The 25,883-nt window shown below is 47.1% G+C and overlaps 3 protein-coding genes and 2 pseudogenes across 4 annotated transcripts; 3 read left to right on the forward strand and 2 right to left on the reverse strand.

The window, feature by feature from the left end:
- Positions 1-1,118: 1,118 nt before the first annotated feature.
- On the reverse strand, positions 1,119-3,723 carry LOC112893455 (rust resistance kinase Lr10-like). Of its 2 annotated transcripts, XM_025960800.1 has the most exons (4): positions 3,594-3,723; positions 2,820-3,513; positions 2,551-2,729; positions 1,119-2,436 (listed from the first exon to the last, which is right to left on the reverse strand). In XM_025960800.1, exons 2-4 carry the CDS (start codon positions 3,281-3,283, stop codon positions 1,343-1,345), a joined length of 1,737 nt encoding a protein of 578 aa, XP_025816585.1. In that variant the 5' UTR covers positions 3,284-3,513; positions 3,594-3,723; the 3' UTR covers positions 1,119-1,342. The 2 variants fall into 2 exon arrangements, with proteins under 2 accessions (XP_025816585.1, XP_025816584.1); XM_025960799.1 differs by having other exon boundaries at positions 2,820-3,670.
- Positions 3,724-5,942: 2,219 nt separating this feature from the next.
- Positions 5,943-9,189, forward strand: LOC112893457 (annotated as a pseudogene).
- Positions 9,190-11,532: 2,343 nt separating this feature from the next.
- Positions 11,533-12,178, forward strand: LOC112893459 (G-type lectin S-receptor-like serine/threonine-protein kinase SD2-5). Its single transcript, XM_025960803.1, has one exon. The coding sequence runs from the start codon at positions 11,627-11,629 to the stop codon at positions 12,086-12,088; it is 462 nt and encodes a 153-aa protein (XP_025816588.1). The 5' UTR covers positions 11,533-11,626; the 3' UTR covers positions 12,089-12,178.
- Positions 12,179-16,247: 4,069 nt separating this feature from the next.
- LOC112893456 (rust resistance kinase Lr10-like) lies at positions 16,248-18,823 on the reverse strand. Its single transcript, XM_025960801.1, has 3 exons — positions 18,009-18,823; positions 17,725-17,915; positions 16,248-17,610 (listed from the first exon to the last, which is right to left on the reverse strand). Exons 1-3 carry the CDS (start codon positions 18,764-18,766, stop codon positions 16,517-16,519), a joined length of 2,043 nt encoding a protein of 680 aa, XP_025816586.1. The 5' UTR covers positions 18,767-18,823; the 3' UTR covers positions 16,248-16,516.
- A 3,204-nt stretch (positions 18,824-22,027) lies between these two features.
- Positions 22,028-25,160, forward strand: LOC112893458 (annotated as a pseudogene).
- Positions 25,161-25,883: the final 723 nt, after the last annotated feature.

Below are 25,883 nucleotides of genomic sequence, written 5' to 3' on the forward strand. Positions count from 1 at the left end.
CTCAACTCTGCAAGCACTAGCCAGACATGTAGGGAAACTCATAAATCTTGGCACTCGATTTGGTTGAAGGCCAAAAATGTAGCCCAGCTAACCAAGTGCTATTCTAAACTTGCCAAGATTTTGGTAAAAAAAAAGATGGGCCCCCACGTTTTGGTATTGCCCATATTTGGACATGCCCATATTTTAGCATCCATCCAAGTACGTCCTAAAACATTTGGTAATCTAGCTGGATTATAAGAATGTCCGGTAGCCAAGTCATAGAAAAAGAATCGACCCATAATGACCGACGACGTCACGATCGCAAGGTTATGTCTTAGAATGAGACGTCTTGGCCCATAGTTGAGGCCATCACTGGTCAGTCAAAGCAACTAAGGCTGAGCTGACCCCACGTGGCTGCATCTGAATAGTAGCTTTCACATATGCCGTGCACGCTGGGTCACATACTAAAGGCCTGTTTGGAGGGCCGCCGCACCTGCCGCACCGCGCCTAACTTTTTCTGCCGCGGGTGCGGCGGCCGTTTTGGCCGCCACCAGTTAGGCGTGGTGTGGCGTCCTAGGCGCCACACCAAACAGGCCTTAATTTTCATTCCACCTGCCGCCAGGAGGCTGTGGCAACACGCGCATGGTGTTCAATCAGGAAAAGAAGTGCTGCAATAATAGGGATGGTGCCTAGACTTGCGAACCCACCACTGACTCGGTGCTCTTCATCCGATGTGCCTAGACGCCTGTAGCTACACGTTCGACGGTAGCTCGAGCACTGTATGTTCAATTGCAGTCAGAATTCTTCCCAACGCATTCACTCACGTTTCAGAACTCGCGTGACCTGATCAACAAGTCCTGATTGTTTAACTGCCGCCTCGCAAGATACAGGGCATTTCGACTGCGCATCCTGAGTTCCTGACCCGTGTAAAGAATAAGATGAACACCTTACTGGAATGTGCAGAGAGGAGTAGTATACACATATGGAAGGGTGCAGAGATCATGTCAACAAGTTCTAGGAATTTAGTGAAGTGCTAAATTGGAACTTTGGAACTCAAATCTGATGCAGTATGTTTCTTGTTAAGAGTAGTACATGGTGAAGACCGGCAATTCTTGCCTCAGGAGGATAATACAGGGGAATGATAAAGCATTACATGATAGTGCTGGCATAAATATGTGTGGATTATGCATAGCTGCCATATACTCCTGAGGCAAGAGAAAACAACGTGTTCTCAGAGGTCTTTTTAGGAAACCACACAATCACTGTATCACACACTGATAACCATGAGCTTAGTATGACAATCTACAAACGGATAGACATCTGTCTCCATACATTTAAGACACACATACAGAAACAAAGTATTTCACTCATCCTCCTCCTCTATCACATTCAGTTCGGAGGACAGAGAGTACGAAGCCACTTCAGGAAGCATCTCCTCGTCACAGAAGAACGGCCTCGGGGGCATTTGCAGAGCGTCCGCATCCCCTTCGAGCATCTCTATGACCTCGCTCATCGTCGGCCGATCACGAGGCTTCATCTGGATGCACCAGAGCCCAACGACGCACAGCTTCTTCTCCAGCTCGTGCATGTCGACATCTTCACTGATCTCCCCAACCTGCTCCCCAGTCAGCTGGCCATACACCAGCGATGGGTAGTACGCCTGGCTGGAGCTCCCGGCGTCCGGGTCAGCGTTCCTGCGCCCTCCGGCCATCTCCAGTAGCAGCATCCCGAAGCTGTACACGTCGGACTTGCTGGATATGGCGCCGAAGCTCCGTGACACCATCTCCGGAGCTATGTAGCCGATCGTTCCCCGCATGGCGCTCAGTGGCACGAAGCTGTTATCCCTTGGGAACAGCTTGGCGAGCCCAAAGTCAGCAACTTTCGGGATGAAGTTGCTGTCGAGAAGGATGTTGTGCGGCTTGATGTCGAAGTGTACGATCTGCATGTCACACCCCTGGTGCAGGTAGTTGATGCCTCTAGCGATGCCTAGGGCAATCTCATTGAGCTTGTCCCACGAGAAGCTCTTCTCCGACGAGAAGATGTACCTGTCGAGAGATCCCCGGGGCATGAACTCGTAGATGAGTGCCCTGACCGTTTCCTCGGAGCAGAACCCGACGAGGCGCACCACATTAACATGGTGGATCTTGCCAATGGTGGCGACCTCGCTGATGAAGTCTTCTCCGTTGCAGCTGGAGCTGCCTAGCATCTTGACAGCAATGGGAACGCCGCCTGGCAGCAGCACGCCCTTGTATACGGAGCCATAGCCTCCTTGGCCGAGCTTCTCTCTGAAATGGCCTGTGACCGCAATGATGTCTGTGTAGGCGTATCTCGTTGTTACAAGCATTTGCTGCATTCGTAGAAACCTCTCGACTGCATCGACGGTTATTCTTGTTTTCCAGTACCTATGGGCAAGGAAGGCAAACACTGCCAGAGGCACCAATATGTACCTGCGAAGAACTGCACAGAAACCAAGGTTGTGTATATGAAAAAAGAAATGCTTTGGCGAGAATGTGTTAATTCAATACAATGATGCAGCTAAGACGATGATGTATGGAGATCTGAAGTGAGTACCATGAATAAACTTGAGAACCAACGTAGCATAAGGTAATATTGCACTGATGATGATGTCGCGGAGAAAAGATGTCACACGATTAGCTGATATAAATTGCTCAGCAACGCAGTCCCAGAAATCAAAGTCAACTGTAAGAATGTCCAAAGTCCGATGCTTGGCGCCCTCGTTAAAGAAGTCACTGCAAGACCATGCCATAGCATAGAAATTAAGGAATTACATTGGGACGAACCAAATAAACGCCTTTACCCTTCGAGTAATGATCAGATACCTCTTCGTCGACCATGCGAGGCACTCTCTGAAGTTCTTACCATACGTAAAAGGAAATCGAAGAGCAAATCCTTCCCTCATGACCTTAATAACATCTAGATAGCTTAATCCCTCAAAAGCATTATCATCTAGATAGCTTGCATTCCTAGACACCAGCATTTCTGGACCACCCCAAGGAGTCCTAGCCAGGAAACCGCATGAGGGCGCAAAATAATCAGCTGGGACAGAGTAGGAAGGGCTTATTGACACATAGATGAAAGAATCTGCTGTGCTCAGGCATTTGACCGATGAACCACTGTACTTTATTTCCTGCGAACAATTCATAAAGATAGCCCAATAACCGGGGTGGGCCAGCTCAATGCTGCGATGTGAGTTGCCACCGGGGGCCAGCTCAATGCTGCGATATGAGTAGTAATAATAATCATCTCTGTGATCCCACCGCGGAAGGGGGCAACTGTTTTGCATGCCCAAGTTGGTGTCAACAACCCAGAAGTGAGAAAGAGTGTAGTTGATGCTAAGCACGTTGTATGTTCCACTGCCGATGCGGATCGTAGCGCTGGTCTCTGTGCAAACCAGCTCGTACGATTGAACACCACACCCATGTGGATCACCTTGCCGACGGAAGGGATACGATACGTTGCTAAAACCACCGCAGGAGAAAGGAGGACAGAGAACATGATGCCGTCCCCCTACATCTGCAACAAGAGCAGCAAACACAGATAATAATACAGAGAAGGCTCGCAGGGAAGTAGTAGAGCAATGAGATGAAGCAGACATCGCCATGGCAGGAAGGTTCGCGCTACATAGAACGGCAAGCCAACGAACGGGGGCAAAGATGACTGAGTAGCTATAAAGTCACTACTCAAGGGTAGTAGCAGGGGGAGCAATCAATCACTATTTGTGCGAGAAAACTGCGTATACTGGCATTACATGATTGTGATGCCATTGACTTTTAACTTGGTACTCTTTCTTCTCCGTTTCTCCTTTTTGTCCGCGTGGACCTTTTGATGGGACCGAATGGCACTGCACGATTGTGATGCCACTGACTTTTGACTTGGTAGTCTTTCTTCCATTTCTCTTTTTTAGTATGCATGGCCCCTTTGATGGGACCGAAGAGGAACAAGTTTAACCGTTTATTGAGGTATAATATAATTTTTTACTTGGATATTGAATTATGTTGCGTGTGTTTACGAAATAAAGTACAGATACAGATATTTACATGCATGCACACATACTCTCACTTATACAAGCATCTCTACGAATCTGAACCAGTAAATCTCGAGATTGACAAGTCAGCATATACGCCTCACCGTGAGCGGGCACGCTATCTACCACTACAAGAATAGTTTTAGGAAAATGTAAGCACCCGTACCAAGTTAATAACTCGAACCCGGATATGCAAATTCTACCATAAGAAATTTTACCAGCTAAACTACCTTCAATCCGCATGTTCTGTAAGTTTCACTCCTTAATAGAAAATAACGCACTTGGTGTGTTCTCCAAAAAAAATGCATCCTTAGTGGCATGATATGAATTTTCCGTAGGCTACAGAACAAGGCAGGCATCAGGCCACCAGCAAAGAAGAAATAATTCATTAATAATAGTGGTATAAAATACGCAATTTAAAAAATCTGTAAGAAAAATACTCCGGTTTTAAATATATGATATGATCTAAACTAATTAAGCTGTCCATAACACCATATATTTAATATCGGAGTACGTGACCTTCCTCAGTAGATTTTCCAAGCACTTCTGTGGTGTCTGGTTGTTTCCTGCGAACTAATTAAGATGCACTACACACAACGCAATGCAACCACCGTAACCCGGCATCAGTTTCCCTTTTAAACTGTAATACTCCACACCAGTCACTCAGCTATCACCGTAAACCTTATTGGAATTCAAAACTTGGAAAATCATATTACTATTCAACCCGGAACTGGCTGGCCAAGACAGGTTCCCTGCTGGCCATGCTCCAGACCTGGTCCTGGCCAACAAAAAACAGTGGGAAAAATACTAGGAAAATTCAGAAATGTTTATTAGGAAGGTCTTAATTACTTCTCCTATTTTAAATTGTAAGTCGTTTTGTCTTTACTATATATATAATATTTACTATGTATTTAGATAATAGTGTATATCTAGATAGATGTATAGTAAAATCTATGTGTCTAGAAAACTAAAAAGATTTACAATTTAGAATGGAGGGAGTAACTGATTTGGAGGCGGACTCATTTTTTATTTTACCCATAGGAGGGCATTAATAATAATAAGACGAAGATACATTAACTTGCAAAAAAATCATACATCTTACAAAGTGCTCAAATGGGTCATACTCACGCATCTTGACCCGAGAGGTGCAATTGTGACCTGGGCCCATTTTGCGTGGCCTGGACGGCTAGACTAGACTGCACCGGTTCACTCCCATTTGCTGATGTCGTCTTCTAACTTTCACATGCCATCAATCCCATAGGCTGCTAGGCAGTAGTGACCAGACCATCACATATAGCAACAATCAAGCTAATCCTCGCCATAGGTCCTCTATCGTCTCATCAGCAGCTTCCAGCCGGGCCGATGGAACCTTCTTCAACATTCTGTGGCTCGTACTGTACCAAATCACCAGTTTGTGCAGATAGATGCGCAAAGATTCCAGTACCAAATCACCAGGTTGAAGGGGTTAGATGTAAGAGCTGCAGAAATTGCTTCATCCTAGCTACACGCTGGCACGCTGCCGTCATGGTCTTAACCACCACTTTTTGTTGTGCACTGCCGTCGTGGTTGCGCAGGTGCCGACCCAACTCTTCAGCCACTGAAACACGGCAGTAAGTTCCCCCCAATGGCCGTAAAGAATCATCGCCAATTACTCATCTATCACAAACCCATCAGAATTCAAAGCTCTCATGTAGTGCTTTGACTATGGAAAATATTAGTCAAGAATGCATCAATACCAAGTAACTGATAAGAATAGTTTTCGTATGATGTGACAACAAATAAATTATCACTGGTTTCCTGAAACCCTGTCACTATCCCAGCAATTGAAGTTCCATTGGCAGCAGGAATTCCAGCAAGCAGCTATCATGATAAGGACGGCATCCATCCGTCCAAGAGGTTAAAGCAAACATGTGCTCATTCTGAATCACTTGCAAACCTTCTCTTCGCCCACCTCCATCCCCAAATACACTCCATGGATTTGCATAAATTTCTTCTCTCAGCGCTGCTGCTTTCACTTCTGAACTATGCATCCTCTGCTGCCAAATCATGGGAAGAAGAAGACTTCCACAAAACTTGTCCATCACATAGATGCAGCAAACATCATGGGCCAGAGATCAGGTTCCCGTTTCGGCTTTCAACCCACCCTCGATCATGTGGCGCACCTGGGATGCAGTTGTCATGCTCTGGCCATGACACAATCCTAGATCACCCAATTCTTGGTTCCTGCAAAGTGACTGCAATATATTACAGGCATCTTGTCATGAACGTCATCCCACTCGCGTACTCATCATCAAGCTGCCCGCTTCAGAAGCTCATCTCAACAAATCAATCTACTGATGTGTATAGACCTATTCAGCGGTATTTTTATGATTCAGTACTAGTAGGTTGCTCAATTGATTCTATAGCAACAAATCAAGAAGGTATAGTTGGTCCAAGCACTTGCCTAAGCCTCAGTAACAACGCAAGCCAGTTCTGGTATCTGGTGCTATCTCAAACAGATATGTCTACTCTTCCCTTAGGGTGTGAGGTGGTCGCAAAATCCATCCCAATACCCTACACTTATGATAAAAATGGTCCAAAGTTTCGGACATTCTTTGGCAAGCTACTCTTCAAAGATAGGGCAAAAGGAGCAATCGACTTAGGTGAAACACCATTGAATTGGAGCCTCAGCAGCATTACCAGCATCTGTCAAAGGTGTGAACAAGAAGGGCGACATTGTGGATTCAGTTCAAACCATGGACAAGCATTCTGCCAGCATCACGGTATTGTTTTCCTAGCCCAGATCCCATACTGTCGTGGTGTTCCATTTTAAGTTGTAGCAAACTGCATCTTCATTTAGCATGTATTAGCCTTAGAATCTCTACTTTATCAAATGCCCTCACACTTCCCACAAGATTTCCACTAACGGCTGAATAGTTTTACAAAATTATACTGTGAGCCTTCTGTTTCTGTGCAGTAAGATCATGTTAACCCTCCTTATTTTTCTATCTGATGTTGTAAAGGAACTTTGCATCACGTTAACCTACAATATACAGATTTTTGCATACAGATAAACTATTTTACAAAATTCAACTGCAAATAAGTCCAATCGGTTCTTCTCTGTCACTAGCTAGTGTTCCGTGGTAGATCTTTGTGGTAGCTTACAGTAAATGTAGATTCTATAGAGACTAGAGACATCCAATGCCCAATGGCTAGCTTCTGGAAGCACAATAAGGCTATAGAGTCAACCAAGGCAACAGATGATAATGTTGAATTATAATGGTAATGGTCGAAAAAGGTAAACAGAAATAAGATACATTTGTATAAAGACAACTGCAATCATCAGTAAATTGGTTAGTGACTTAATCATGGAAGTTTGTGTCTGATGGAGTAATAGTTCTTATACCATATACCTGCATGTGCAAGTAAAAAATCCATATTGGTGAAAATAATGTCATTATTATGTAAAAAACTTCTATAATATATAACTTTTACTAGATTATAAAAAGGAATTGTCAAAATCTTGCAATAGATACTGCAAAAGGTTAACAACCTCCATTAAGTGAGAGCTGCAAAGGTGCACTGTTGCAGGCAGCATTTTAGAAATGCTTTAATTTTTCTTGTAAAAACAAATCACGGGAAGACTAATTTTCACTCTTCATACCTACAGGTTCGAATGTCAAACTCATTGCAGGTAACGCTGCCACTGAAAATTTACCTTTCTGATTGAATTCTTTGTTGCTACACCCCAAATTTTATGCTATAATGTTCAATAATAACCACTATATTATTTTCCAACCAAGTAATTTGACCATGGGACATAGCTATTCCTTTTCATTGTGCGGTTTGCTCATTTATTTTCTTTTAATTCAGCTACAACATCGGTAGCCACCTTCATTGTTCTAGTGACCACTGCACTCTATCTTTTACTGAAGAAAAGATATAATGAAGCAATACATTTGAAAGTTGAAATGTTTCTCAAGACATATGGCACCTCCAAACCCACAAGGTACACTTTCTCTGAAGTTAAGAAGATAGCAAGACGGTTCAAGGAAAAAGTAGGCCAGGGTGGATTTGGAAGTGTTTACAAAGGACAGCTACCAAATGGTGTACCAGTGGCGGTCAAGATGTTAGAGAACTCTACAGGCGAGGGAGAAGATTTCATCAACGAAGTTGCAACCATGGGGCAAATTCACCATGCAAATATTGTCCGCCTCCTGGGATTTTGCTCTGAAGGAACAAGACGTGCGCTTATTTACGAATTCATGCCTAACGAGTCATTGGAGAGATATATATATTCTTGCATGATTCCAGTATTTCCCAAGAGCTTCTAGTACCTCAGAAAATGCTAGAGATTGCTAAAGGCATTGCTAGAGGAATGGAGTACCTGCATCAAGGATGCAACCAGCGCATCCTCCATTTTGACATCAAACCTCACAACATCTTGCTAGACTACAGCTTCAATCCAAAAATTTCGGATTTTGGCCTTGCTAAGCTGTGTGCAAGGGACCAAAGCATTGTTACCTTGACTGCAGCAAGAGGCACAATGGGATATATTGCCCCGGAGATATATTCTCGGAATTTTGGTGGGATATCATACAAGTCAGATGTTTACAGTTTCGGCATGCTGGTGTTAGAGATGTTGAGCGGAAGAAGAAACTCAGACCCAGGTATTGAGAACCAAAACGAGGTTTACCTCCCACAGTGGATCTACGAGAGAGTAATCACTGGGCAAGACCTGGTACTTAATAGGGAAATTACAAAAGAGGAGAAAGAAAAGGTGAAGCAGATGGCCATTGTGGCACTCTGCTGCATTCAGTGGAACCCCAAAAACCGTCCATCAATGACAAAGGTGGTAAACATGCTGACAGGAAGGTTGCAGAATCTACATATACCACCTAAGCCGTATATCTAGTCTGAAAGCCATCATATGCCATAAAACATGGAGGACTTTTTTTTGTGAAAGTTTATAACATGGAGTACCTTGATTTAGCAAGCATGGTCAGGAGTCAGGAGTTACGCTTGATTTCACGTGTGAACAACTAAACATAGTAATGCTTAGACGTAGCATACACTGTATTTGGATCATTCCACTGTATCAGGTCACATGAGGGTGACTTTGTTAGTCTTTGCTATGTAATAACTTAATTCGAAACATATCACATCGAATTTGATTTCCAGTGTCATGGTTCAATTGTTGAGGTTGCCTAGAAAAGCTGTTACTATAATTTCTCTCCACCCTTCAATATTGTGTGTTACTCCTCTAAGTCCCTGCAAACCTCAGTAGGTGTTCTACTTTACCAGTTCATGGTTCAGAATGCAGCCAAAATATTAGAAAAGCATCATCATGCAGACCGCAGGGCAGTTAAGCAATCAAACCTCAGTAAGGTTTTACTACATATCCTTCCCACAGGTTGGAATTTCATCGAAATTGGTGATATGCCCGCGCATTATCATCATGCCGGGGCTATGAAATTGTGCGTGCTCATTCCCTACTCCAAGGTAACACAATTGTCCTGAGATCTAGGAATGCAAAAGCAAGAGCAAGGGCGTTATTGTTACCTCTGTCAGTACCAAGTAGGAGGCGGATTCGGAGATCTGCGCCAGTTTCCGCACGTTGCCCTCATCGAAGCGCAAGGTGGAAGCATCGAGGGTCGGAGCCATTCCGGCATTCGGAGGTGGTGGTGGGGAGACGTGAGACTCCTGATCGGCCGCCGAGCTTCGGTAAGGGGCTTACTGGAATTTGTCATTCGGTGGGCTACGACTGCGATCAACGGGAAGCGGTGGCGCCCTGCAACGCGTGACCGGCGCGCCGCAGCGCCGGTGGGTGGGGTACGGCGAAGGAAGCGCTCGGGTTTGGTGGTGCGCCGGAGACGGTGGCGGTAAGGTCGCGAGGTGGTGGCGAGCTGGTGATGAGCGCGAGGAGAGCATGGCCCATGGGCTCGGTTGGGCCCATGTAGAAATGTATCGAGAGTTTGGCGGATATTTATTTTTATTTTTTTTGCCATCCTTACTAAGTGTCAACATTCAAATGCCAGTTTTACAAATATCTTACCATATTTACAAATGCCTTAACATATTTGCCATAGGAGAGAGAAAAATTCTTATATTTTTGCCAAATTTGTAGACGTGGCAGGCCACGTCGGACGGCCACCGTGTATATGCCATGCGAAATGACATATGTACCCACGCGAGCCCACACTAAGACACCTTCCTTTCCTATGATAGCTACGTCCCACTCGTCATCCCTAACCTCCGTCCCCCCATCTGCTGAAGTTTCTTAAGAAGCCGTAGCCGCTTCAAAGCTCCCTCTTCCGTTGTCGGCGTCGCTCTTCGGTTTTACCATCCCCTCTCCCGAACCTGCTCCTGCTCATCTCTTTCCTTGCCGTGTCGGCGTGCAATGAGGAGAACGGCCGTGCGCTCGCGGCGCTCTGGCGGGCACATGACCCTGTCGGGCGGGTCCTGGGTTCCTAGAACCCCCTCCCTCTCCGGCGGTTCCTTTGTCATCATCACCTGCGACTGCGTCAAGGCCGTCTCACTACAGGACCCCGGGCTCTCCGGCAGCCTGGCACCTGCGGTCGTTGAGCTCCCTTCCAGGGGCTGTACCTGCACTCCAATGGCATCAAGGGACTAATACCCGCAGACACAGCAGAGAGCGGAGGTAGGCCCGCGGCACGGGGCAAGATCCGTCGCTATTGGCCCATCTGACCATGAACTGGTCGCGGGCCTCGTGCTCATGGTGGATCTGATGCCGCCGCCACTGGTCCTCGCCGTCGCATCGTCGACATGTGCCGACTGAGCGATTCCCCACGTAACATATTTGTCGTGTCCATTCGATCCGCCCCTAGGCTCCGCTGTCAATGCGGGCGCGGAGATGAGCGTTGGCGGTGGGGAGGAGGTGGTGTTCTACGAGTCGCGGGACCGCTTGCTCTCCTCCTGGTCCACCACCTCTGCCTCAGACGACGACCACGACCACCCGCGACCGGCGAAGATGGGTAGGATATGGTGCCACGGCGGCGAGGAGCTCATTGCGGTTCGTGCGACATGCGTTGCTACCCAAAGTAGATGGGAGGGAGGGAGATTAGGGATGACAAGTGGGATCCAGTTCTCATAGAGAGAGGGAGTTGGGAGGAAGTAGACTGGCTGGCTAGGGCAAATAGGTCATTTCGCATGATCTATCCAAGCTGGCCACCCGACGCTGGCTTGCCACGTCTGCAAATTTGGCAAAGATATAAGAATCCTTCTCTCTCCCGTGGCAGATATGTTAGAGTATTTGTAAAGCTGGCATTTGAATGCCGGCACTCTGTAAGGATGGCAAAAAATTAAATATCCCAAATTTAGACCGTAAATAGAAGGCGAAAATGTTCAGAGTTCGACGAATTGAAACATCTCTCGAATCTTTAAAACACAAAACCTGATCCTGATATTGGGCCAAAACCTGATCCTAAAAGACATTGCTAAGGGTCTATGTTATCTACATGAGGAGTGCATGAAGAGGATTGCTCACTTGGACGTCAAACCACAAAACATCCTCTTAGATGAAAACTTCAATGCTAAAATTTCTGATTTCGGATTAAGTAAGCTCATTGATCGGGATAAGAGCCAAGTGATCTGATTACAAGAATGAGAGGCACACCTGGATATTTAGCTCCTGAGTGGTTGACATCCCAAATCACAGAAAAAGCCAATGTATATAGCTTTGGCGTTGTGGTCATGGAAATCATCAGCGGTAGAAAGAATCTTGACACTTCGCGGTCTGAAGAAAGCATCCATCTTATTACCCTTCTAGAAGAAAAGGTGAAGAGTGATGAGTTAGAAGATTTGATTGACAAGTACAGTAGTGACATGCAAGTACACAAGCAAGAAGTATTGGAGATGATGAGGCTTGCAATGTGGTGTTTACAAATTGATTCTAAAAGAAGGCCTCAAATGTCTGAGGTGATCAAAGTCTTGGAAGGTCACATGAACGCAGAAAGCAAAATTGATCATAACTTTGTCGCAACAAGTAAAACAATGTTTGGTATTGCTGAAAATACAGGTTCCTCAGATCCACCTCAAGCCTCACATTTATCAGGCCCCAGGTGAAATGGGGGTAACTGTGAGAAGTTAGTAGCCTAGGTTAGACACAGATATGTGTATCCAGGAAAAGCCATTATCTGTTTTATTTTTTCCCAAGTTACTATAATTCTTTTGTTTGGTTTCCCATTGTAACACAAATCTGTTGTAGCAGTTTTCTTTTTCTGAAAGTTATAATCAAAATGCTAATATGAACAGGCTCAAAGCAAATTGGGAGTTGGGTTTTTTTATCTCCAAAATGCTGAAGTGGAAAGAGAGGGAAAAAAGTAGTACTAGTACATAAGTGGGTGGTATTGCATATTCTCCAAAGTGTTTCCAGCCATGGATTTTCTACTGAAATTAAGTTTCTTGTCCTAGTCGTGAACTACTTTTCCGTGTATCGCAAAAGTGTTACGGCCTTGCTGTTGTGGGGATTCATCTCCACTACAAACCTTGATTATCAGTATCGAGTGACTCTATGCAGCTGCACAACGAATTAACTACCACCTCATTGCACAAGCCATCCAGAGTGAGCAACCGGAAGGCAAGAGACACTCACCTAAATTAATGCAGAGAAGGGATGCGGCGATGGATGAGGCGCCCTGCAGGGCGGCCTCCTTCCCCTATGGTGGTGGTCGGTGAGGACCGACTTTGTACCGGGGGCGCCTGAGAGGACGGGAAGCAGAGATCCTCCAGTGGAACAGCACAGCGGCGGCACATGCAAGGAGAGCAGATTGTCCAGATCGCCGCCGTCGCCGCCTCAGTCGGAGCACCGGCACCGCCAGGATGCGTGTGCAACGGGACTTGGGAGAAGGAAGGAGATGGAGATGGACGGATGGTCTCCCCGCGACAGTTTGGGCTGAGGCTCTCTATAGTTGAGGTGGGCTGGGCCTCCTTGCAATAATAACGATTGGGCCTTGAGGCACTAGTACACGGTTGACTGGGGAAGCAGTCCACCAAAGCTCAGCCCATAGAGGGTAAGCCTCTCATGAGGACCGTGTTACTTTGATAAAAAAAACGTTAAAGTGAGCTTATGGTCAAACAGCATATCAAGAGGATCCAGGCTGTTTCTCGCGGTCAAAAAGCTCGATGCTTACAACTTCAACAAACAGATGTGTTTAGGGCTACATGGGGATGCAATGCATTATGATGATCATCTGTGCCGATCAAAATTACCTAGCATGCATCGGGCATGCATGACAGAGCGGCTGCAGCACAATCACTGAATGAAAAAAAACCATCTCTATGCAATTGGCAAACATGAAGTTATCCAACGGCCATACTGCTACTATTGATCTCCATCATAGGCCATTTGTTCTGGTTATAGTGGATCCAGCCTCAACCCTGGAGATCAAGCACGAATGCCCAAATGTTTCCGACCTTTCCTCCAATACCTACATTTTACAACTTCACTTTACGAAGCTTGATATGCATAATATCGATATGCACAAGAAATGCAATGCTAGGAAAGCCTTTTTTTGTTATCTTTTGTTTTTAAGGAAGGCATCCAAAAGGCAGCGCTGGATTGGATGAGCCACCCGACATGGGCCCTATGGCGGTGTCCAATGAGGACAGACGGCGTGCAGAGGTTGAGAGGGCCATCCAGATCGCCGCAATCAGAAGGCCCACCAGCGGCCTACTGTCGCTCCAGCGACCTCGCGCCGCTGGGATTAGGGTTCGGGGTTGCCGAACCTAGAGAGGATCGTCGGAGGCTGCCGGACAGGCGGTGGGGTCGGTCAAGATGGAGGCGAGGCGGGGGGCGGCCCCCGCCGGAGCGGTAGGAGATGGCAGCCGGACAGGGATGGTGGCGGGGGCGTGGAGCTCGGAAAAGATTAGCGATGGCCGCAATGGGTGGCGGAGGTGTCGGAGCGATGCCAGAGCCAGAGGAGGAGGTGGTAGGCAGGGGAGTTGGGCCGGCCTGTCTGCGCCCCTCCTTCTTCCACTTCTGGGACGCGCTCCCTCGCAGACGCACTTGCGACTGCGAGTAGCGCCCGCCATCGCCGCCACGGCCGGGGCACCGGAGCCGCCGGGATGCATGTGCGGAAGGGGATGGTTCCCCCGTAAAAGTATGGGCCTGCTACCTCCATATCTGAGTTGGGCTGGGCTTCCCTTAAATAGTGAGTGGGCTGTGTTTCTTCGACCAAAACCAAACCGAATAACCGGCCCGCGCGCGTGCTATCGGGGGAAGCGCATGGCGAGCAGCAAGCTCGTCAGCTAGCGCTGCTAGTGGGGGCGGCCGCCGCTCAACGAAGAAGAACTGAAGAACCAGCACGCCGACGAAGCTTCACCATGCCGTGCATGGCTCAGACCTGGAAGTTGGAAGTGCAGCAGAACCCGTGGATGTACGTGTGCTGCGAATGCGCACTGGCCACTGGGGCAATGGAAAGTTCAGAAATGCTGCAGAATCTATCCACATGTCATGATGCTTTCGGCTAACCATCAGATGAGTTTGTTCGTTCACCTGTATGAATGAATCCACAAAGTTGGAAAAAAATCTATTTTAATCGCGAACAGCAAGCATATTTCCTGCTTGAAAGTGAACATTTCTCGATTTGTGAAGTACAAGGGTTGACGATATTCACAACAAAGGTCAGGTATCTACAAATGTAAAACGGGACTGTTAGCCGCAGTCGTCTCCATGGATCAGTCAGTAACAACCGATGTAAGTATAAAAAAATAACAACCGATGCGTACAATAGTCACTCAAGTTCGGTTACTTTATGAGAGAATCGGCATTAGAGAAAGGTAGCAAAGTAGGGGGATAAATACTAGAGGAAGGGCAATGATAGAGATTGCGTACTGTTTCTGAATCTATTGATCAATGATCTGATTCCATGCCTTGCCCTGATAATTGTATAGCCCCCTGCCTGTGACTTGCGAGTTGGTTGGGCCAATCCCATTCCAAGTGAAGGCAGTCTCCAGACCACCAATATGAAGATACAGATAAGCCCTAAAACTGAACTCCAGTGCTTCTTCCAGGGGTTCGTCCAGGGACCATATGACATGACAGTGTTACCTGCAGCAGCATAACTGAATGAAAATACCCTCTCTCTCTATAACATGCAGTTCGCAAACATAAAAAAGTTTATCCAACATCCATCATACTTCTCTAGATCTCCATATAAAATAGACACACACAGCCTTAACCACATGAGCCTGGAGATGCTCGCCTCAAGATCAATTGCCAATAATTTTCTTAAATTTCTCGCTTTTCTCCATAGGATAAGCATGGCATGCATATCTTGTCACTAAGATCTTGTTTGGTTCGCTTCCAAAATGTGCCGTATCAAAATATAGGCAAGCTCATAAATTTTGGCACTTGTTTGGTTGAAGGCCAAAAAAAGTAGCCCACCTAACTAAGTGCTATTCTAAACTTGCCAAGATTTTGGTAAAAAAAAAAGATAGGCTCCCACGTTTTGGTATTGCCCATATTTGGACATGCCTATATTTTGGCATCCATCCAAGTACGTTCTAAAACATTTGGTAATCTAGCTGGATTACAAGAATGTCCAGTAGCCAAGTCATAAAAAAAATCCACCCATAATGACCGACGACGTCATGATCGCAAGGTTATGTCTTGAAATGAGACGTCTTAGCCCATTGTTGAGGCCATCACTGGTCAGTCAAAGCAACTAAGGCTGAGCTGACTCCACGTGGCTGCATCTGAATAGTAGCATTCACATATGCCGTGCACGCTGGGTCACATACTAATTTTCATTCCACCTGCCGCCGGAGGCTGTGGCAACACGTGCATGGTGTTCAATCAGGAAAAGAAGTGCTGCAATAATAGGGTGGGATGGTGCCTAGACTTGCGAACCCACCACTGACTCGGTGCTCTTCATCCGATGTGCCTAGACGCCTGTAGCTACACGTTCGACAGTAGCTCGAGCGCTGTGTGTTCAATTGCAGTCAGAATTCTTCCCAACGCATTCGCTCACGTTTCAGAACTCGCGTGACCTGATCAACAAGTCCTGATTGTTTAACTGGCGCCTCGACTGCGCATCCTGAGTTCCTGACCCGTGTAAAGGACAAGATGAGCACCTTGCTGGAATGTGCAGAGAGGAGTAGTACACACATATGGAAGGGTGCAGAGATCATATCAACTAAATTTTAGGAATTTAGTGAAGTGCTAAATTGGAACTTTGGAACTCAAATCTGATGCAATATGTTTCTTATTAAGAGTAGTACATGGTGAAGACCGGCAACTCTTGCCTCAGGAGGATAATACAGGGGAATGATAAAGCATTACATGATAGTGCTGGCATAAATATGTGTGGATTATGCATAGCTGCCATATACTCCTGAGGCAAGAGAAAACGACGTGTTCTCGAGGTCTTTTTAGGAAACCACACAATCACTGTATCACACACGGACAACCATGAGCTTAGTACGACAATCTACAAACGGACAGACATCTGTCTCCATACATTTAAGACACACATACAGAAACAAAGTATTTCACTCATCCTCCTCCTCTATCACATTCAGTTCGGAGGACAGAGAGTACGAAGCCACTTCAGGAAGCATCTCCTCGTCACAGAAGAACGGCCTCGGGGGCATTTGCAGAGCGTCCGCATCCCCTTCGAGCATCTCTATGACCTCGCTCATCGTCGGCCGATCACGAGGCTTCATCTGGATGCACCAGAGCCCAACGACGCACAGCTTCTTCTCCAGCTCGTGCATGTCGACATCTTCACTGATCTCCCCAACCTGCTCCCCAGTCAGCTGGCCATACACCAGCGATGGGTAGTACGCCTGGCTGGAGCTCCCGGCGTCCGGGTCAGCGTTCCTGCGCCCTCCGGCCATCTCCAGTAGCAGCATCCCGAAGCTGTACACGTCGGACTTGCTGGATATGGCGCCGAAGCTCCGTGACACCATCTCCGGAGCTATGTAGCCGATCGTTCCCCGCATGGCGCTCAGTGGCACGAAGCTGTTATCCCTTGGGAACAGCTTGGCGAGCCCAAAGTCAGCAACTTTCGGGATGAAGTTGCTGTCGAGAAGGATGTTGTGCGGCTTGATGTCGAAGTGTACGATCTGCATGTCACACCCCTGGTGCAGGTAGTTGATGCCTCTAGCGATGCCTAGGGCAATCTCATTGAGCTTGTCCCACGAGAAGCTCTTCTCCGACGAGAAGATGTACCTGTCGAGAGATCCCCGGGGCATGAACTCGTAGATGAGTGCCCTGACCGTTTCCTCGGAGCAGAACCCGACGAGGCGCACCACATTAACATGGTGGATCTTGCCAATGGTGGCGACCTCGCTGATGAAGTCTTCTCCGTTGCAGCTGGAGCTGCCTAGCATCTTGACCGCAATGGGAACGCCGCCTGGCAGCAGCACGCCCTTGTATACGGAGCCATAGCCTCCTTGGCCGAGCTTCTCTCTGAAATGGCCTGTGACCGCAATGATGTCTGTGTAGGCGTATCTCGTTGTTACAAGCATTTGCTGCATTCGTAGAAACCTCTCGACTGCATCGATGGTTATTCTTGTTTTCCAGTACCTATGGGCAAGGAAGGCAAACACTGCCAGAGGCACCAATATGTACCTGCAAAGAACTGCACAGAAACCAAGGTTGTGTATATGAAAAAAGAAATGCTTTGGCGAGAATGTGTTAATTCAATAGAATGATGCAGCTAAGACGATGATGTATGGAGATCTGAAGTGAGTACCATGAATAAACTTGAGAACCAACATAGCAGCCGCTAATATTTCACTGATGATGCTGAGGAGAAAAGATGTCACACGATTATTAGCTGATATAAATTGCATAGCAACGCACCACCAGAAATCAAAGTCAAATGTAAGAATGTCCACAGTCCGATGCTTGGTGCCCTTGTTAAGGAAATCATAACGGAACTCACTGCAAGACCATGCCATAGCATAGAAATTAAGGAATTACATTGGGACGAACCAAATAACGCCTTTACCCTTCGAGTAATGATCAGATACTCACCTCTTCGACCGTACGAGGCACTCTCTGGTGTTCTCAAGAGTCGTATAAGGAAATCGAAGAGCAAATCCTTCCCTCATGAGCTTAATAACATCTAGATAGCTTAATCCCTCAAAAGCATTAATATCATCTAGATAGCTTGCATTCCTAGACACCAGCATTTCTGGACCACCCCAAGGAGTCATAGCCAGGAAACCGCACGAGGGCGCAAAATAATCAGCTCTGGCAGAGTAGGAAGGTCTTATTGACACATAGATGAAAGAATCTGCTGTGCTCAGGCATTTGACCAATGAACCATTGTACTTTATTTCCTGCGAGCAATTCATAAAGATAGCCAGCCAATCACCGGGGTGGGACAGCTCAATGCTGCGATGTGAGTTGCCATGGTAGTTATAATTATCATCTCTGTAGTCCCACCGCGGAAGGGGGCAACTGTTTTCCATGCCCAAGTTGGTGTCAACAACCCAGAAGTGAGAAAGAGTGTAGTTGATGCTAAGCACGTTGTATGTTCCACTGCCGATGCGGATCGTAGCGCTGGTCTCTGTGCAAACCAGCTCGTACGATTGAACACCACACCCATGTGGATCACCTTGCCGACGGAAGGGATACGATACGTTGCTAAAACCACCGCAGGAGAAAGGAGGACAGAGAACATGATGCCGTCCCCCTACATCTGCAACAAGAACAGCAAACACAGATAATAATACAGAGAAGGCTCGCAGGGAAGTAGTAGAGCAATGAGATGAAGCAGACATCGCCATGGCAGGAAGGTTCGTGCTACATAGAACGGCAAGCCAACGAACGGGGGCAAAGATGACTGAGTAGCTATAAAGTCACTACTCAAGGTAGCAGCAGGGGGAGCAATCAATCACTATTTGTGCAAGAAAACTGCGTATACTAGCATTACATGATCGTGATGCCACTGACTTTTAACTCGGTAGTCTTTCTTCTCCGTTTCTCTTTTTTGTCCGCGTGGGCCCTTTGATGGGACCGAATGGTACTATATGATTGTGATGCCACTAACTTTTGACCTGGTAATCTTTCTTTTCCATTTCTCTTTTTTAGTATGCATGGCCCCTTTGATGGGACCGAAGAGGAACAAGTTTAACCGTTCATTGAGGTATAATATATTTTTTTACTTGGATATTGAATTGTGTTGTGTGTGTGTTTACGAAATATAGTACAAATGCAAATGCTTACATGCATGCATGCACACTCTCCCTTATATAAGCATCTCTAAGAATCTGAACCAGCAGATCTCAAGATTGACAAGTTAGCATATACGCCTCACCGTGAGCGGGCACGCTATCTACCACTACAAGAATAGTTTCAGGAAAATGTAAGAACCCGTACCAAGTTAATAACTCGAATCCGGATATGCAAATTCTACCATAAGAAATTTTACCAGCTAAACTAGCTTCAATCCGCTGTTCTGTAAGTTTTACTCCTTAATAGAAAATACCGCACTTGGTGTGTTCTCCAAAAGAAAAATGCATCCTTAGTGGGCATGATAAAAAGGTGCATCCTTAAAATGCATCCTTAGTGGGCATGATAAAAAAAGTGCATCCTTAGTGGCATGATATGAATTTTCCGTAGGCTACACAACCAGAACAAGGCAGGCATCAGGCCACCAGCAAAGAAGAAATAATTCATTAATAATAGTGGTATAAAATACGGAATTTAAAAAATCTGTAAGAAAAATACTCCGGTTTTAAATATATGATATGATTTAAACTAATTAAGCTGTCCATAACACCATATATTTAATATCGGAGTACGTGACCTTCCTCAGTAGATTTTTCAAGCACTTCTGTGGTGTCTGGTTGTTTCCTGCGAACTAATTAAGATGCTCTACGCACAACGCAATGCAACCACCGTAACCCGGCATCAGTTTCCCTTTTAAACTGTAATACTCCACACCAGTCACTCAGCTATCACCAAACCTTATTGGAATTCAAAACTTGGAAAATCATATCACTATCCAACCCGGAACTGGCTGGCCAAGACAGGTTCCCTGCTGGCCGTGCTCCAGACCTGGTCCTGGCCAACAAAAAACAGTGGGAAAAATACTAGGAAAATTCAGAAATGTTTATTAGGAAGGTCTTAATTACTTCTCCTATTTTAAATTGTAAGTCGTTTTGTCTTTTCTATATACATAATATTTACTATATATTTAGATAATAGTGTATATCTAGATAAATGTATACTAAAATCTATGTGTCTAGAAAACGAAAAAGATTTATAATTTAGAATGGAGGGAGTAACTGATTTGGAGGCTGACTCCATTTTTTTATTTTACCCATAGGAGGGCATTAATAATAATAAGACGAAGATATATTAACTTGCAAGAAAATCATACATCTTGCAAAGTGCTCAAATGGGTCATACTCACGCATCTTGACTCGGGAGGTGCAATTGTGACCTGGGCCCATTTTGCGTGGCCTGGACGGCCAGACTAGACTGCACCAGTTCACCCCCATTTGCTGATGTGTTGTCTTCTAACTTTCACATGCCATCAATCCCATAGGCTGCTAGGCAGTAGTGACCAGACCATCACATATAGCAACAATCAAGCTAATCCTCGCCATAGGTCCTCCATCATCTCATCAGCAGCTTCCAGCCGGGCCGATGGACCCTTCTTCAACATTCTGTGGCTCCTACTGTACCAAATCACCAGTTTGTGCAGATAGATGCGCAAAGATTCCAGGACCAAATCACCAGGTTGAAGGGGTTAGATGTAAGAGCTGCAGAAATTGCTTCATCCTAGCTATACGCTGGCACGCTGCCGTCATGGTCTTAACCACCACTTTTTGTTGTGCACTGCCGTCGTGGTTGCGCAGGTGCCGAACCAACTCTTCAGCCACTGAAACACGGCAGTAAGTTCCCCCCAGTGGCCGTAAAGAATCATCGCCAATTACTCATCTATCACAAACCCATCAGAATTCAAAGCTCTCATGTAGTGCTTTGACTATGGAAAATATTAGTCAAGAATGCATCAATACCAAGTAACTGATAGGAATAGTTTTCGTATGATGTGACCGCAAATAAATTATCACTGGTTTCCTGAAACCCCGTCACTATCCCAGCAATTGAAGTTCCATTGGCAGCAGGAATTCCAGCAAGCAGCTATCATGATAAGGACGGAATCCATCCGTCCAAGAGGTTAAGGCCCTGTTTGGCTCCGCTTCTAGCCCCGCTTCCTAGCAATTTTAAGCCGCTACCCGGCCAAACGCTTCGCTTCTTGAAGCGCTTCCCCCGCCAGCGCTTCCCCGACCTCGTTCAGAAACGCGGGTAACGAGCAGCGGGAGCGGACCAGCTTCTAGGCCGCTTCCCCGCGCTGGCCCCTGCCTCCCCGCGCCGGCCCCCGCCTCCCCCCGCGCGCCGACCCCCGCCTCCCCCCGCGCCGGCGGCCCCTCCCCCGCCCCACGCGCCGGCCCCCGCCTCCCCCCGCGCCCCGCGGCGGCCCCTGCGCCGCTCCCCCGCCCCTCCCCCGCCCCACGCGCCGCTCCCCCGCCTCCCCCCGCGCGCCGGCCCCCGCTTCCCCGCGCTGGCCCCCGCCTCCCCCCGCCCCCGCGGCGGCCCCTGCGCCGCCCCCCGCGGCGGCCCCGGCGCCGCTTCCCCGCGCCGGCGGCCCTTGCGCAGCTCCCCCGCGCCGGCCTCCGCTCCCCGCGCCCGCCTCCGCCCCGCGCCCGCCCCCGGCCTCTGCCCCCGCTCCCCGCGCCCGGCGCTGGCCCCCGCCCCCGTGCCCCGCGCCGGCCTCCGCCCCCGAGCCCGCCTCCGCCCCCCGCGCCCGCCTCCGCTCCCCGCGCCCGCCTCCGTCCCCGCGCCTAGCGCCGGCCCCCGCCCCCGCGCCCTGCGCCGCCCTGCGCCGGCCCCCGCCCCCCCCCCCCCCCCCGCCCCCCACCCGCCCTGCGCCGGCCTCTGGCTCCTAATTGCATGATTAATTGTATCATTATCTTGCTTGACAGTAATCTATGATTAATTTTATGATATATTAATTGTTAATAATTTATAAACAAGTTTCAGCTGTGCCAAACAGGGCCTGTGACCAGCTGCTTCTTTAACCAGCTGCTTCTCTTGCCAGCTAGCCACCAGCTGGCTTCTGAATAAGTTTCAGCTGTGCCAAACAGGGCCTAAAGCAAACGTGTGCTCATTCTGAATCACTTGCAAACCTTCTCTTCGCCCACCTCCATCCCCAAATACACTCCATGGATTTGCATAAATTTCTTCTCTCAGCGCTGCTGCTTTCACTTCTGAACTATGCATCCTCTGCTGCCAAATCATGGGAAGAAGAAGACTTCCTCAAAACTTGTCCATCACATAGATGCAGCAAACATCATGGGCCAGAGATCAGGTTCCCGTTTCGGCTTTCAACCCACCCTCGATCATGTGGCGCACCTGGGATGCAGTTGTCATGCTCTGGCCATGACACAATCCTAGATCACCCAATTCTTGGTTCCTGAAAAGTGACTGCAATATATTACAGGCATCTTGTCATGAACGTCATCCCACTCGCGTACTCATCATCAAGCTGCCCGCTTCAGAAGCTCATCTCAACAAATCAATCTACTGATGTGTATAGACCTATTCATCAGCGGGATTTATATGATTCAGTACTAGTAGGTTGCTCAATAGATTCTATAGCAACAAATCAAGGAGGTATAGTTGGCCCAAGCTCTTGCCTAAGCCTCAGTAACAACGCAAGCCAGTTCTGGTATCTGGTGCTATCTCGAACAGATATGTCTACTCTTCCCTTAGGGTGTGTGGTGGTCGCAAAATCCATCCCAATACCCTACACTTATGATAAAAATGGCCCAAAGTTTCGGACATTCTTTGGCAAGCTACTCTTCAAAGATAGGGCAAAAGGAGCAATCGACTTAGGCGAAACACCATTGAATTGGAGCCTCAGCAGCATTACCAGCATTTGTCAAAGGTGTGAACAGGAAGGGCGACATTGTGGATTCAGTTCAGACCATGGACAAGCATTCTGCCAGCATCACGGTATTATTTTCCTAGCCCAGATCCCATACTGTCGTGGTGTTCCATTTTAAGTTGTAGCAAACTGCATCTTCATTTAGCATGTATTAGCCTTAGAATCTCTACTTTATCAAACGCCCTCACACTTCCCACAAGATTTCCACTAACGGCTGAATAGTTTTACAAAATTATACTGTGAGCCTTCTGTTTCTGCGTAGTAAGATCATGTTAACGCTCCTTGTTTTTCTATCTTATGTTGTAAAGGAACTTTGAGTCACATTAACCTACAATATACAGATTTTTGCATACAGATAAACTATTTTACAAAATTCAACTGCAAATAAGTCCAATCGGTTCTTCTCTATCACTAGCTAGCGTTCCGTTGTAGATCTTTGTGGTAGCTTACAGTAAATGTAGATTCTATAGAGACTAGAGACATCCAATGCCCAATGGCTAGCTTCTGGAAGCACAATAAGGCTATAGAGTCATCCAAGGCAACAGATGATAATGTTGAATTATAATGGTAATGTTCGAAACAGGTAAATAGAAATAAGATACATTTGTATAAGGACAACTGCAATCATCAGTAAATTGGCTAGTGACTTAATCATGGAAGTTTTTGTCTGATGGAGTAATAGTTCTTATACCATATACCTGCGTGTGCAAGTGAAAAATCCATATTGGTGAAAATAATATCATTATTATGTAAAAAACTTCTATAATATATATTTTTTACTAGATTATAAAAAGGAATTGTCAAAATCTCTTAATAGATACTGCAAAAGGTTAGGAACCTCCGTTCAGTGAGAGCTGCAAAGGTGCACTGTTGCAGGCAGCATTTTAGAAATGCTTTAATTTTTCTTGTAAAAACAAATCACGGGAAGTCTAATTTTCACTCTTCATACCTGCAGGTTCGAATGTCAAACTCATTGCAGGTAACACTGCCACTGAAAATTTACCTTTCCGATTGAATTTTTTGTTGCTACACCCCAAATTTTATGCTATAATGTTCAATAATAACCACTATATTATTTTCCAACCAAGTAATTTGACCATGGGACATAGCTATTCCTTTTCATTGTGCGGTTTGCTCATTTATTTTCTTTTAATTCAGCTACAACATCGGTAGCCACCTTCATTGTTCTAGTGACCACTGCACTCTATCTTTTACTGAAGAAAAGATATAATGAAGCAATACATTTGAAAGTTGAAATGTTTCTCAAGACATATGGCACCTCCAAACCCACAAGGTACACTTTCTCTGAAGTTAAGAAGATAGCAAGACGGTTCAAGGAAAAAGTAGGCCAGGGTGGATTTGGAAGTGTTTACAAAGGACAGCTACCAAATGGTGTATCAGTGGCGGTCAAGATGTTAGAGAACTCTACAGGCGAGGGAGAAGATTTCATCAGCGAAGTAGCAACCATTGGGCAAATTCACCATGCAAATATTGTCCGTCTCCTGGGATTTTGCTCTGAAGGAACAAGACGCGCGCTTATTTACGAATTCATGCCTAACGAGTCATTGGAGAGATATATATTCTTGCATGATTCCAGTATTTCCCAAGAGCTTCTAGTACCTCACAAAATGCTACAGATTGCTAAAGGCATTGCTAGAGGAATGGAGTACCTGCATCAAGGATGCAACCAGCGCATCCTCCATTTTGACATCAAACCTCACAACATCTTGCTAGACTACAGCTTCAATCCAAAAATTTCGGATTTTGGCCTTGCTAAGCTGTGTGCAAGGGACCAAAGCATTGTTACCTTGACTGCAGCAAGAGGCACAATGGGCTATATTGCCCCGGAGATATATTCTCGAAATTTTGGTGGGATATCATACAAGTCAGATGTTTACAGTTTCGGCATGCTGGTGTTAGAGATGTTGAGCGGAAGAAGAAACTCAGATCCAGGTATTGAGAACCAAAACGAGGTTTACCTCCCACAGTGGATCTACAAGAGAGTAATCGCTGGGCAAGACCTGGTACCTAATAGGGAAATTACAAAAGAGGAGAAAGAAAAGGTGAAGCAGATGGCCATTGTGGCACTCTGGTGCATTCAGTGGAACCCCAAAAACCGTCCATCAATGACAAAGGTGGTAAACGTGCTGACAGGAAGGTTGCAGAATCTACATATAGCACCTAAGCCGTATATCTAGTCTGAAAGCCATCATATGCCATAAAACATGGAGGACTTTTTTTGTGAAAGTTTAAAGCATGGAGTACCTTGATTTAGCAAGCATGGTCAGGAGTCAGGAGTTACGCTTGATTTCACGTGTGAACAACTAAACATAGTAATGCTTAGACGTAGCATACACTATATTTGGATCATTCCACTGTATCAGGTCACATGAGCAGTGGCGGAGGGCCCAGTGTGGCGAGGTGTGGCGCTCGCCACACCTCGGCCCGGCCCAAGCGGGAATACGTCAGCCCGGCCCAACTAAAAAAACTCTAACCTTATCCCCAATCCCCAGTTCCCCACTGGCACTTTGCAGCTCTGCTCCCGCCGTCCCGCACTCCTGCGCCCGCCGCCCCGCAGCCGCAGGCCCCGCATGCCGCCGTCGCAGGCCCCCCGCGATGACGGCTCCTACCCGCAGAACTGCAACCCCGACACCGCCTTCAACTCGTCCAAGTTACCATGCCGCCCTTCCTCCTCAGTTCCTCCTCCCCCTTCGTGTTCTTCTTCCCGGTTGCCAAGCCCCCGCCCCACGCCGCCGCCCCCCGCCCCGGCGCGCCGCCCCCCGCGCCCCCGCCCTGGCGGCCCGGCCCCCTCCGCCCCCACCCCGGCGCGCTGCGCCCCCGCAGCCCGCCCCTGCCCCGCCGCCGGCGCGCCGCCCCCCGCCACACCTCATTTTTTGGCCGTCCTCCGCCACTGCACATGAGGGTGCCTTTGTTAGTCTCTGCTG

Source organism: Panicum hallii, chromosome 5, assembly GCF_002211085.1.
Source record: "Panicum hallii strain FIL2 chromosome 5, PHallii_v3.1, whole genome shotgun sequence".
Classification (NCBI taxonomy): Eukaryota; Viridiplantae; Streptophyta; class Magnoliopsida; order Poales; family Poaceae; genus Panicum; species Panicum hallii.

Coding starts and splice junctions, on each gene's coding strand:
- LOC112893455 (XM_025960799.1), bottom strand. CDS start 3,601: ATGGCGATGTCTGCTTCATCTCATTGCTCTACTACTTCCCTGCGAGCC. Junction 2,730..2,819: donor CTCGCATGGTCGACGAAGAG/GTATCTGATCAT, acceptor ATGGTCTTGCAG/TGACTTCTTTAACGAGGGCG. Junction 2,437..2,550: donor GGTTCTCAAGTTTATTCATG/GTACTCACTTCA, acceptor GTTTCTGTGCAG/TTCTTCGCAGGTACATATTG.
- LOC112893459 (XM_025960803.1), top strand. CDS start 11,627: ATGAGAGGCACACCTGGATATTTAGCTCCTGAGTGGTTGACATCCCAA.
- LOC112893456 (XM_025960801.1), bottom strand. CDS start 18,766: ATGGCGATGTCTGCTTCATCTCATTGCTCTACTACTTCCCTGCGAGCC. Junction 17,916..18,008: donor TGCCTCGTACGGTCGAAGAG/GTGAGTATCTGA, acceptor ATGGTCTTGCAG/TGAGTTCCGTTATGATTTCC. Junction 17,611..17,724: donor GGTTCTCAAGTTTATTCATG/GTACTCACTTCA, acceptor GTTTCTGTGCAG/TTCTTTGCAGGTACATATTG.